This window comes from Petromyzon marinus, chromosome 74 (assembly GCF_048934315.1).
Source record: "Petromyzon marinus isolate PM22_M1 ecotype Great Lakes invasive population chromosome 74, UKy_Petmar_22M1.pri1.0, whole genome shotgun sequence".
In the NCBI taxonomy this organism is placed as follows: domain Eukaryota; kingdom Metazoa; phylum Chordata; class Hyperoartia; order Petromyzontiformes; family Petromyzontidae; genus Petromyzon; species Petromyzon marinus.
In genome coordinates, this window is record NC_133740.1 from 10,087,746 (window position 1) to 10,100,814 (window position 13,069).

General features: G+C 51.0%; 1 protein-coding gene across 1 annotated transcript in view; it reads left to right on the forward strand.

Annotated features, from left to right (window-relative positions):
• Positions 1 to 13,069, forward strand: part of LOC142905265 (taperin-like) — a 42,054-nt gene that overhangs the window by 23,918 nt on the left and 5,067 nt on the right. Inside the window, exons 2-3 of the mRNA XM_076056237.1 lie at positions 11,892 to 12,153; positions 12,985 to 13,069. The exon at positions 12,985 to 13,069 is cut by the window's right edge and continues 31 nt beyond it. Of these exons, the coding sequence (XP_075912352.1) occupies positions 11,892 to 12,153; positions 12,985 to 13,069 (347 nt within the window). The remainder of the gene's footprint in view (positions 1 to 11,891; positions 12,154 to 12,984) is intronic.

Sequence of the window (13,069 nt, forward strand, 5' to 3'; positions counted from 1 at the left end):
TGACGATGGTGGTGGTGATGACGATGGTGGTGGTGGTGATGACGATGGTGGTGGTGATAGTGGTGGTGGTGATGATAGTTATGACGATGGTGGTGATAGTGGTGGTGATGATGATGGCTGTGGTGGTGGTGATAGTGGTGGTAGTGATGATGATGGCTGTGGTGGTGATAGTGGTGATGATGGTGGTGATGGTGGTGGTGGTGATGACGATGGTGGTGGTGGTGGTGATGACAATGGTGGTGATAGTGGTGATGGTGGTGGTGGTGATAGTGGTGGTGGTGATAGTGGTGGTGGTGGTGGTGATGATAGTGATGACGATGGTGGTGATAGTGGTGGTGCTGATGATAGTGATGATGACGATGGTGGTGGTGGTGATAGTGGTGGTGATGACGATGGTGGTGGTGGTGATAGTGGTGGTGGTGATGACGATGGTGGTGGTGGTGATAGTGGTGACAGTGGTGGTGGTGGTGATAGTGGTGGTGGTGGTGATGATAGTGATAGTGGTGATGATAGTGATGACGACGATGGTGGCGGTGATTGTTTTGGCGGTGGCTGTGGCACTACCAATACGTGTGGACCTCTGCTGTGAAGATTGGCGGTGTAGCGGCTAAGCCCCTGTCCACGAACCCGGCCACTACCGCGAATATCAATCCCCGCTCACGGCCAACGGCGCCCCAAAGCACTGCCTTACCGGGTCTTGGCGCCTACCCCCCCCTCTCCCCCCCTAGGTCTACTCGGCCCTAAACGAGCGCCTGTCACCCTGTGTACACAACAATTCTCGGAAGGCAAAGATCTCAGCCGGGCGTGGCACGTGCACCCACGCCCTCCGTGTGTGCCGGACGGCCTTCATAGGGTCCTGCTGCTGCTGCCGCCGCTGCTAACAGCCCTTGCCCCAACAGCCTGTTACACGGGCTACACGGGGGACCTTTGCCTTTGTGGCGCTGGCCGCCCATCCCCCTCTGTGTGTGTGTGACGCGGTGCCGGCCGGCCAGCCGGGCCGGCCTTCATAGGGTCCTGCTGCTCGCTGCTGCTGCTAACAGCCCTTGCCCCAACAGCCTGTTACACGGGCTACACGGGGGAGCTTTGCCTTTGCGGCCACTGGGGAGACAAAGGCGGCCGGGCGCGCGTGGCGCTGGCCACCCACCGCACCTCTTGTGGCGCGGTCGGTGGCGGCCTTCACCGGTTGCCGCCGCGGCTACGGCTCGCTACCGGGCAGCACTTGCCCCCTCGGCCTGTCGAGGCTACACCCGGGGGGCGGGCGCCTCCTCCTTTGTCTGTGTGTGTGTGTGTGTGGTGTCCGTGCGTACGAGGGGAGCGGTGGTGCAGTGGTTAGCGCCTCGCGCTGCAAGGCCGAGCCCGGTGGCCCCGAGTTGGAGTCTCGGCCACCCATTGTTGCGTCGAGCAAACTCCGCCGGTTTGCATGAATTTATAAATTTATTAATTTGTTAATTTATTAATTTATTCATGCAAACCGACACACCTGATGACGACCGTTTGTGTTATGGTCGAAACGTCGTGATGATTTTTTTTATTGTTTTATATATATATTTTATTGTTTTATTGTTTCCCTTCAACGTGACTTTACCGAAAGAGCTGAGAATGCAATAGTTTAGTTTGACTATGGAGTCTCGATGACTATCGGTCTCTCTGGGTCTCTGTGGATCTCTCTGTGGGATTCTGTGGGGGTCTCTGTGGGTTAGTGTGGGTTTCTGTGGGGGTCTCTGTGGGTCTCTATGGGTTTCTGTGGGTCTCTATGGATCTCTGTGGGATTCTGTGGGGGTCTCTGTGGGTTAGTGTGGGTTTCTGTGGGTCTCCGTGGGGGTCTCTGTGGGTCTCTATGGGTTTCTGTGGGTCTCTATGGATCTCTGTGGGATGCTGTGGGTCTCTATGGCTCTCTGTGGGATTTCCGTGTTACTTTGAGTGTGGGTCTCTTTGGGTCTTTTTGGGCATCTACGACGGTGTGGGTCTGCTATATAAGTGTGAGTCTCTGTGGGTCCCTTGGCCTCTGCGAGTCTGTAAAATCAGCGTCACGCGTTGGGAGGGTTTCGCTGCTGCTGTGAATGTCCTCGCCATCACGACGATGACGACGATGTTTACGAAGCAACTTTCGTCGGGCTGATCCTTGCCGACGTCCAGGTCGCTTCTGACAACCGAGCGACTGCAGAGCAGCCGAGTGGACGCCGTACTCCTTGGCAGATACAGATAGTTGAGTTTTATCGCCACCGCCCGTGAATCAAAGGTCTCCCGGCCTGCCGACGTTGTGCTGTTAAGTGACACGATTGGCATGCAAATCTCTCTCCCTCTCTCCGTCTCTCCGTCTCTCTCTCTCTCTCTTTTCTTTTTTTACGATCAGAAGAAACGAGAAGATGCTCGGTGTAGTCGGCACTTTGCTCCGTTCATCAATTCGGTTTTTGCTTTGCTTTATTGTAAACCTTTTGAATGAAAGACCCAACAAAATATATTTTTTTCTGCTCTCCTTACCCCTTCCCTCTCTCTCTACCCCCCTCTCTGCCTCTCCTCTCTCTCTGCCCCCTCTCTTCCTACTCCATTTCGCTTTCTCTCACTCTCTCTCGCTTATAACTACGACAAGTGCTGCATCTGCACGCAGCCCTTCTCACAGTCAAACGGCCTCCGACGGGTAGCTCAGATCTGCATGCACAGAGCTCTCTACCGTCATCTGCCACCGAGCACACGGCCTCCTCCAGCGCCCACTGCTCCTTGAAGGCCGGCACGGCGTGGGTCAGCAGCGCACGGCGGAACTCCGGCCCACACCCTGGCTCCGACCAGAGCGCGGAAGATGCCCAGGCTGCTGGCCGGACGTTGCCCCTCCAGGGCCACCTTCCTCGGCCTGTATACGGCGAGCTTGGCGTAGCCGAAGAGCACGTCGACCGGCCCCTGAAGATGTTGGGGTCCGTCGCCCTCTCTCTCCATCTCTCTCTCTCCCATCTCTCTCTCTCCCTCATCTCTCTCTCCCATCTCTCTCCCATCTCTCTCTCTCTCCCATCTCTGTCTCTCTCCCATCTCTCTCTCTCCCATCTCTCTCTCTCTCCATCTCTCTCTCCCATCTCTCTCTCCCATCTCTCTCTCTCCATCTCTCTCTCCCATCTCTCTCTCTCCCATCTCTCTCTCTCTCCCATCTCTCTCTCTCTCTCTCCCATCTCTCTCTCTCCCATCTCTCTCTCTCTCTCTCCCATCTCTCTCTCTCCCATCTCTCTCTCTCTCCCATCTCTCTCTCTCCCATCTCTCTCTCTCTCCCATCTCTCTCTCTCCCATCTCTCTCTCTCTCTCTCCCATCTCTCTCTCTCTCCCATCTCTCTCTCTCTCCCATCTCTCTCTCTCCCATCTCTCTCTCTCTCCCATCTCTCTCTCTCCCATCTCTCTCTCTCCCATCTCTCTCTCTTCCATCTCTCTCTCTCTCCCATCTCTCTCTCTCTCCCATCTCTCACTCTCTCTCTCTCCCATCTCTCTCTCTCTCTCTCCCATCTCTCTCTCCCATCTCTCTCTCTTCCATCTCTCTCCCATCTCTCTCCCATCTCTCTCTCTCTCCCATCTCTCTCCCATCTCTCTCTCTCTCCCATCTCTCACTCTCTCTCTCTCCCATCTCTCTCTCTCTCCATCTCTCTCTCCCATCTCTCTCCCATCTCTCTCTCTCCATCTCTCTCCATCTCTCTCCCATCTCTCTCTCTCTCGCAAACACGGCCAGGACGGCATCACAGCCAGATGCTAAAGTGCGGCGGCGAGGGTTCAACCGTGGAGTTGTCTCGAATTTGGCCGTGGCTATGAGATGTTGACTGCCTCGCCCGCTCTGCAGGGAGGTCGTTGGTTCGATCCCGACCCTGACGATGCCTGCCGCTGTATATTTGGAGTTTGCGTGTGTCTCTCTCTCTCATCATCATCATCACGGTGGCTAGGAGATGTTGACTACCTCGCCTGGTATACAGGAGGTCGTGGGTTTCCATCCCGACCCTGATGCCTGCTGCTGCTGTAGATTTCGAGTTTGCGTGTCTCTCTCTCATCATCATCACGGTGGCTAGGAGATGTTAACTTCCTTGCCTGGTACGCAGGAGGTCGTTGGTTCGATCCCGACCCTGACGATGCCTGCTGTAGATTTGGAGTACTGCGTCTCTCTCTCTCTCTCATCATCATCACGGTGGCTATGAGATGTTGACTACCTCGCCTGGTCTACAGGAGGTCGTGGGTTCCATCCCGACCCTGACACCTGCTGCTGTATATTTGGAGTCTGCGTCTCTCTCATCATCATCATCATCACGGTGGCTATGAGATGTTGACTACCTCGCCTGGTGTACAGGAGGTCGTGGGTTCGATCCCGACCCTGACACCTGCTGCTGTATATTTGGAGTCTGCGTCTCTCTCTCTCTCTCCCCGTGGTCGCGAGGATTTTTTTCTGCGGGTCCTACAGTTCCCCCCCCCCCCCCCCCGCAAGATTTATAGTCGACGTCAACCACACGTTTCGAGTATTTGCCTGCTGCTACACATTTCCACGTGATGATGATGATCCACATGGGTCAGTGGGGACTTACCTGGTCAAAATAATTTAGTTTTCGTATGGGTCTGTGGGTTCCTTACGGGGTATTTTGTGGGTTTCTATGAGTGTGGGTCTCGAAGGGTCTCTATGGGTCTCTATGACCATCGAATCGACAGCACGTGTCAAGGCTATTTGGCTGCCACTCGGTTGAGCTGCCATCGTTTGTGATGGCCTTGTGGTCGCTTCTGAAAAGGAGCGACTACACAGCAGCTCAAATAAAAATAAGTCATATTTAAAAATCCTTTTTTTTATTTTTTTTAAAGCACGCTTTAATGAAATGTACTGTGCTAGTAATGTCAAAACTCCACCACTCCAGGAAGTAACCCTGAAGCTTGCCACAACGTAAGGGGGCCGTGGTGATTTACAGCCAACGTCAGTTGAGCGTGGACAATTAGACCCAAGCCGAAACATAACGTGTAAAAAAAAAGATTGTTTACAAAAATATAATTTATTTTTAATGATAGAATATCGTACTGTCATCAGTGTGACATCAGTATGCCGAGTTTGCAGTCGATAGCACATGGGGAAGTGGGTTACAATCGAGTTACAAGATTAGAGGATACAACAACAACAGACAGAGTGACTTAATAGAAAGCGTGTAAAAAGATTGTTAAAAAATATTTTATTATTTTTAATGACAGAATGTCCTACTGTCATCAGTGTGACATCAGTATACCAAGTTTTGCAGTCGATAGCACATTGGGAAGTGGGTTACAATCGAGTTACAAGATTAGAGGATACAACAACAACATACAGTGAGTTAATAGAAAGTGTGTAAAAAGATTGTTACAAAAATATTTTATTATTTTTAATGATAGAATATCGTACTGTCATCAGTGTGACATCAGTGTACTGAGTTTGCAGTCGATAGCACATTGGGAAGTGGGTTACAATCGAGTTACAAGATTAGAGGATACAACAACAACATACAGTGAGTTGATAGAAAGCGTGTAAAAAGATTGTTAAAACATATTTTATTATTTTTAATGACAGAATGTCCTACTGTCATCAGTGTGACATCAGTATACCAAGTTTTGCAGTCGATCCCACATTGGGAAGTGGGTTACAATTGAGTTACAAGATTAGAGGATACAACAACAACATACAGTGAGTTAATAGAAAGCGTGTAAAAAGATTGTTAAAAAATATTTTTATTTTTAATGATAGAATATCGTACTGTCATCAGTGTGACATCAGTATGCTGAGTTTGCAGTCGATAGCACATGGGGAAGTGGGTTACAATTGAGTTACAAGATTAGAGGATACATCAACAACAACAACATACAGTGAGTTGATAGAAAGCGTGTAAAAAGATTGTTATTTTTTTTAATGATAGAATATCGTACTGTCATCAGTGTGACATCAGTATGCCGAGTTTGCAGTCGATAGCACATGGGGAAGTGGGTTACAATTAAGTTACAAGATTAGAGGATACAACAACAACATACAGTGAGTTAATAGAAAGCGTGTAAAAAGATTGTTAAAAAATATTTTTTATTTTTAATGATAGAATTTCGTACTGTCATCAGTGTGACATCAGTATGCCGAGTTTTGCAGTCGATACCACATGGGGAAGTGGGTTACAATTGAGTTACAAGATCAGAGGATACAACAACAACAGACAGAGTGAGTTAAATAAAAGCGTGTAAATAATAAATAGTTTCGATTTAAAGCTTTCGTGACTGGAAGGATTCATCTTCTTTGGTTCTTTCGGTAAAGTCACCACGTGGAATGAGAATAAAAGAATCAATTAATAAAATAACACAATAAAATTCTCACTGAGAATTCTCACTCAAAATTCTCACCGAGAATTCTCACTGAGAATTGTATTGTGTTATTTTATTTTATTGATTGATTCTTTTATTCTCATTCTACGTGACTTTACCGAAAGAACCAAAGAAGACTAAATAGTTTAGTTCGGATGAATTAGAATTGTGGGGGGGTCGGGTGGGGGGCCAACGCCTCTTAAGCACGGTGTCATCATCGGCGTGGTCTGACCCCGCGTTGTTGTTAGCCACCCATTTTTTTGACCCCGAGCTTGACCTTTGTGCTCACTGCGCTCACCTTCATCTCTGTCGACTTCTAACGACGTTGGAGTCAACGACGTTAGAGTTAACGTCGTTGGAGTTAACGTCGTTGGAGTTAACGACGTTGGAGTTATTGACGTTGGAGTTATTGACGTTGGGGTTAACGACGTTGGAGTTAACGACGTTGGAGTCAACGACGTTGGAGTTAACGACGTTGGGGTTAACGACGTTGGAGTTAACGACGTTGGAGTTAACGACGTTGAAGTTAACGACGTTGGAGTTAGCGACGTTGGAGTCAACGTCGTTGGAGTTAACGACGCTGGAGTTAACGACGTTGGAGTTAACGACGTTGGAGTTAACGACGTTGGAGTTATTGACGTTGGGGTTAACGACGTTGGAGTTAACGACGTTGGAGTTAACGACGTTGGAGTTAACGACGTTGGAGTTAACGTCGTTGGAGTCAACGACGTTGGAGTTAACGTCGTTGGAGTTAACGACGTTGGGGTTAACGACGTTGGAGTCAACGACGTTGGGGTTAACGACGTTGGAGTCAACAACGTTGGAGTTAACGACGTTGGAGTTAACGACGTTGGAGTTAACGACGTTGGAGTTAACGACGTTGGAGTCAACGACGTTGGAGTTAACGACGTTGGAGTCAACGTCGTTGGAGTTAACGACGTTGGAGTTAACGACGTTGGAGTTAACGTCGTTGGGGTTAACGACGTTGGAGTTAACGACGTTGGAGTTAACGACGTTGGGGCTAACGACGTTGGAGTTAACGACGTTGGAGTTAACGACGTTGGAGTCAACGACGTTGGAGTTAACGACGTTGGAGTCAACGACGTTGGAGTTAACGACGTTGGGGTTAACGACGTTGGAGTTAACGACGTTGGGGTTAACGACGTTGGGGTTAACGACGTTGGGGTTAACGACGTTGGAGTTAACGACGTTGGAGTCAACGACGTTGGAGTCAACGACGTTGGAGTTAACGACGTTGGAGTTAACGACGTTGGAGTTAACGTCGTTGGAGTCAACGACGTTGGAGTTAACGTCGTTGGAGTTAACGACGTTGGGGTTAACGACGTTGGAGTCAACGACGTTGGAGTTAACGACGTTGGAGTTAACGACGTTGGAGTTAACGTCGTTGGAGTCAACGACGTTGGAGTTAACGTCGTTGGAGTTAACGACGTTGGGGTTAACGACGTTGGAGTCAACGACGTTGGGGTTAACGACGTTGGAGTCAACAACGTTGGAGTTAACGACGTTGGAGTTAACGACGTTGGAGTTAACGACGTTGGAGTTAACGACGTTGGAGTCAACGACGTTGGAGTTAACGACGTTGGAGTCAACGTCGTTGGAGTTAACGACGTTGGAGTTAACGACGTTGGAGTTAACGTCGTTGGGGTTAACGACGTTGGAGTTAACGACGTTGGAGTTAACGACGTTGGGGCTAACGACGTTGGAGTTAACGACGTTGGAGTTAACGACGTTGGAGTCAACGACGTTGGAGTTAACGACGTTGGAGTCAACGACGTTGGAGTTAACGACGTTGGAGTTAACGTCGTTGGAGTTAACGACGTTGGAGTTAACGACGTTGGAGCTAACGTCGTTGGAGTTAACGACGTTGGAGTTAATGACGTTGGAGTTAACGACGTTGGAGCTAACGTCGTTGGAGTTAACGACGTTGGAGTTAACGACGTTGGAGTTAACGACGTTGGAGCTAACGTCGTTGGAGTTAACGACGTTGGAGTTAACGACGTTGGAGCTAACGTCGTTGGAGTTAACGACGTTGGAGTTAACGACGTTGGAGTTATTGATTTTACTTCCGTGTTCACCGACGATGAGTCACTCGCTCACCTTAATTTCTCCGAACTTCTAGCGTCGTTGGAGGCAACCACGTTGCTGGGAATGCATTAATTATTTATATTCCCCCACCCCACCCCCCCGAGCCCTCCCTCCCCCCCACGTTTCACCACCACCACCACCACTACCGCAGAGGGGAAAGTCCCAGCCGCATTCTTTCCTAAGGCCAGGGGGTCGAAGGTCAGGTTCGCTGCCGCCCCTAGGAGAGATGTGGCCAGATGTGCTGGCCGTGGTCTCCTGCCCCAACTCGCAATTCACGAGCAACTTTCACCTCGTTCTATTGATTTACTTTGACCGGGTAAGGCCCCGCTGGGCCGCTGTGAAGGAAGCCCTTTGTCAGGTGGCTCACCTTCATCATCGTCGTCATCGTCGTAATAATCATCATCGTTATCGTCGTCATCATCATCGTTGTCATCGTCGTCGTCGTCATCGTCGTCATCGTCGTTGTCATCGTCGTCGTCATCGTCGTCATCATCGCACATTGATTCGACAGACGCACAGAGACCCATGCTCATAGAGACCCACAGAGACCCATGCTCATAGAGACCCACAGAGACCCATGCTCATAGAGACCCACAGAGACCCATGCTCATAGAGACCCACAGAGACCCATGCTCATAGAGACCCACAGAGACCCATGCTCATAGAGACCCACAGAGACCCATACTCATAGAGACCCACAGAGACCCACAGAGACCCATGCTCATAGAGACCCATACTCACAGAGACCCATACTCATAGAGACCCACAGAGACCCATACTCATAGAGACCCATACTCATAGAGACCCACAGAGACCCATACTCATAGAGACCCACAGAGACCCATACTCATAGAGACCCACAGAGACCCACACTCATAGAGACCCACAGAGACCCACACTCATAGAGACCCACAGAGACCCATACTCATAGAGACCCACAGAGACCCATACTCATAGAGACCCACAGAGACCCATACTCATAGAGACCCACAAACTCACAGAGACCCATAATAAAACTGCATTTTTATTTGACCAGGTAAGTCTATGGGTCTCTGAGTGGTGAGTCTGTGGGTCTCTGAGTGATGAGTCTATGGGTCTCTGAGTGGTGAGTCTATGGGTCTCTGTGTGATGAGTCTATGGGTCTCTGTGTGATGAGTCTATGGCTCTCTGTGTGATGAGTCTATGGGTCTCTGTGTGATGAGTCTATGGGTCTCTGAGTGTTGAGTCTATGGGTCTCTGTGTGATGAGTCTATGGGTCTCTGTGTGATGAGTCTATGGGTATCTGTGTGGTGAGTTTATGGGTCTCTGTGTGATGAGTCTATGGGTCTCTGTGTGATGAGTCTATGGGTTTCTGTGTGATGAGTCTATGGGTCTCTGAGTGATGAGTCTATGGCTCTCTGTGTGATGAGTCTATGGGTCTCTGTGTGGTGAGTCTATGGGTCTCTGTGTGATGAGTCTATGGGTCTCTGTGTGATGAGTCTATGGGTTTCTGTGTGGTGAGTCTATGGGTCTCTGTGTGATGAGTCTATGGGTCTCTGTGTGATGAGTCTATGGGTTTCAGTGTGATGAGTCTATGGGTCTCTTTGTGATGAGTCTATGGGTCTCTGTGTGATGAGTCTATGGGTCTCTGTGTGATGAGTCTATGGGTCTCTGTGTGATGAGTCTATGGGTCTCTGTGTGATGAGTCTATGGGTCTCTGTGTGATGAGTCTGTGGGTCTCTGTGTGATGAGTCTGTGGGTCTCTGTGTGATGAGTCTATGGGTCTCTGTGTGATGAGTCTATGGGTCTCTGTGTGATGAGTCTATGGGTCTCTGTGTGATGAGTCTTTGGGTCTCTGTGTGATGAGTCTATGAGTCTCTGAGTGATGAGTCTATGGGTCTCTGTGTGATGAGTCTATGGGTCTCTATGTGATGAGTCTGTGGGTCTCTGTGTGGTGAGTCTGTGGGTCTCTGTGTGATGAGTCTATGGGTCTCTGTGTGATGAGTCTATGGGTCTCTGTGTGATAAGTCTATGGGTCTCTGTGTGATGAGTCTATGGGTCTCTGTGTGATGAGTCTATGGGTCTCTGTGTGATGAGTCTATGGGTCTCTGTGTGATGAGTCTGTGGGTCTCTTGTGTGATGAGTCTATGGGTCTCTGTGTGATGAGTCTATGGGTCTCTGTGTGATGAGTCTATGGGTCTCTGTGTGATGAGTCTATGAGTCTCTGAGTGATGAGTCTATGGGTCTCTGTGTGATGAGTCTATGGGTCTCTGTGTGATGAGTCTATGAGTCTCTGAGTGATGAGTCTATGGGTCTCTGTGTGATGAGTCTATGGGTCTCTGTGTGATGAGTCTATGGGTCTCTGTGTGATGAGTCTATGGGTCTCTGTGTGATGAGTCTATGGGTCTCTGAGTGTTCAGTATATGGGTCTCTGTGTGATGAGTCTATGGGTCTCTGTGTGATAAATCTATGGGTCTCTGTGTGATGAGTCTATGGGTCTCTGTGTGGTGAGTCTATGGGTCTCTGTGTGATGAGTCTATGGGTCTCTGTATGATGAGTCTATGGGTCCCTGTGTGATGAGTCTATGGGTCTCTGTGTGATGAGTCTATAGGTCTCTGTGTGATGAGTCTATGGGTCTCTGTGTGATGAGTCTATGGGTCTCTGTGTGATGAGTCTATGGGTCTCTGTGTGATGAGTCTATGGGTCTCTGTGTGATGAGTCTATGGGTCTCTGAGTGTTGAGTCTATGGGTCTCTGTGTGATGAGTCTATGGGTCTCTGTGTGATGAGTCAATGGGTCTCTGTGTGATGAGTCTATGGGTCTCTGTGTGATGAGTCTATGGGTCTCTGTGTGATGAGTCTATGGGTCTCTGTGTGATGAGTCTATGGGTCTCTGAGTGATGAGTCTATGGGTTTCTGTGTGATGAGTCTATGGGTCTCTGTGTGATGAGTCTATGGGTCTCTGTGTGATGAGTCTATGGGTCTCTGAGTGTTGAGTCTATGGGTCTCTGTGTGATGAGTCTGTGGGTCTCTGAGTGATGAGTCTATGGGTTTCTGTGTGATGAGTCTATGGGTCTCTGTGTGATGGGTCTATGGGTCTCTGTGTGATGAGTCTATGGGTCTCTGTGTGATGAGTCTATGGGTCTCTGTGTGATGAGTCTATGGGTCTCTGTGTGATGGGTCTATGGGTCTCTGTGTGATGAGTCTATGGGTTTCTGAGTGATGAGTCTATGGGTCTCTGTGTGATGAGTCTGTGGGTCTCTGTGTGATGAGTCTATGGGTCTCTGTGTGATGAGTCTATGGGTCTCTGTGTGATGAGTCTGTGGGTCTCTGTGTGATGAGTCTATGGGTCTCTGTGTGATGAGTCTGTGGGTCTCTGTGTGATGAGTCTATGGGTCTCTGTGTGATGAGTCCATGCCCCTCCCCCTCCATGCCCCTCCCCTTCCATGCCCCTCCCCTTCCACGCCCCTCCCCCCCCCCCTTCCACGTGACTCAGATGAAGATCTCCTTCAACGAATCGGAGGCGATGTTTGAGTATCCGTCGGAGAGCTCCCTGCTGGAGGGGCTGGACTCTGACGACGACGGAGGAGGAGGCGGAGGAGGTGGCAGCTCCTCCGACGAGGGCGGAGGAGACGACGAGGAGGAGGAGGAGGAGGAGGGGGGGGGCGGGGGGAGGGGCCGCCCCCGCAAGGCGGCGACCTTTGCCCTGCCACGGCCGGAGCTGCAGAGCAGCATGCCGAGCCAGCACTACGCGTCCGGTGGGCACGCCGTGGTGGTGGTGGTGGTGGCGGTGGTGGTGGTGGTGGGCACGCCGTGGTGGTGGTGGTGGTGGCGGTGGTGGTGGTGACGGTGGTGGTGGTGGTGACGGTGGTGGTGGTGGTAGCGGTGGTGGTGGCGATGGTGGTGGTGGCGGTGGTGGGTGGCGGTGGTGGTGGCGGCGGTGGTGGTGGTGGGGGGCACGCCGTGGTGACGGTGGTGGTGGTGGTGGTGACGGGGGTGACGGGGGTGACGGGGGTGGTGGTGGTGACGGTGGTGGCGGTGGTGGTGACGGGGGTGGCGGGGGTGGTGGTGGTGGCGGTGGTGGTGGTGACGGTGGTGGCGGTGGTGGTGACGGTGGTGGTGGCGGTGGTGGTGACGGTGGTGGTGGTGACAGTGGTGGTGGTGACAGTGGTGGTGGTGACGGTGGGCACGCCGTGGTGGTGGTGACGGTGACGGTGGTGGTGGTGACGATGATGACGACGCCGACGATGACGACGATGATGACGACGATTACGATGTTGACGATGATGTTGACGATGACGAAGACGTTGACGATGATGTTTACGATGACGATGACGACGATGTTGACGATGACGTTTATGACGACGATGACGATGATGACGATGTTGACGATGTTGACGATGACGACGATGTTGACGATGTTGACGATGATGTTTACGACGACGATGACGACGATGACGACGATGTTGACGATGTTGACGATGTTGACGATCCCATCGACATCCACGTGGACCGATGGAGGAGGGGGGCGGGGGTGGAGGCCGTGCCCGAGCTGTGTCCTGACGTTCCGCGCCCACCCCCTGCCCCAGGCCTGGGTTCCTACACCCCCAAGGGCAATGCGGCTGGACTGGACGTCTGGAAGCAGCAGGAGCAGCAGCAGCAGCAGCTTCGGTG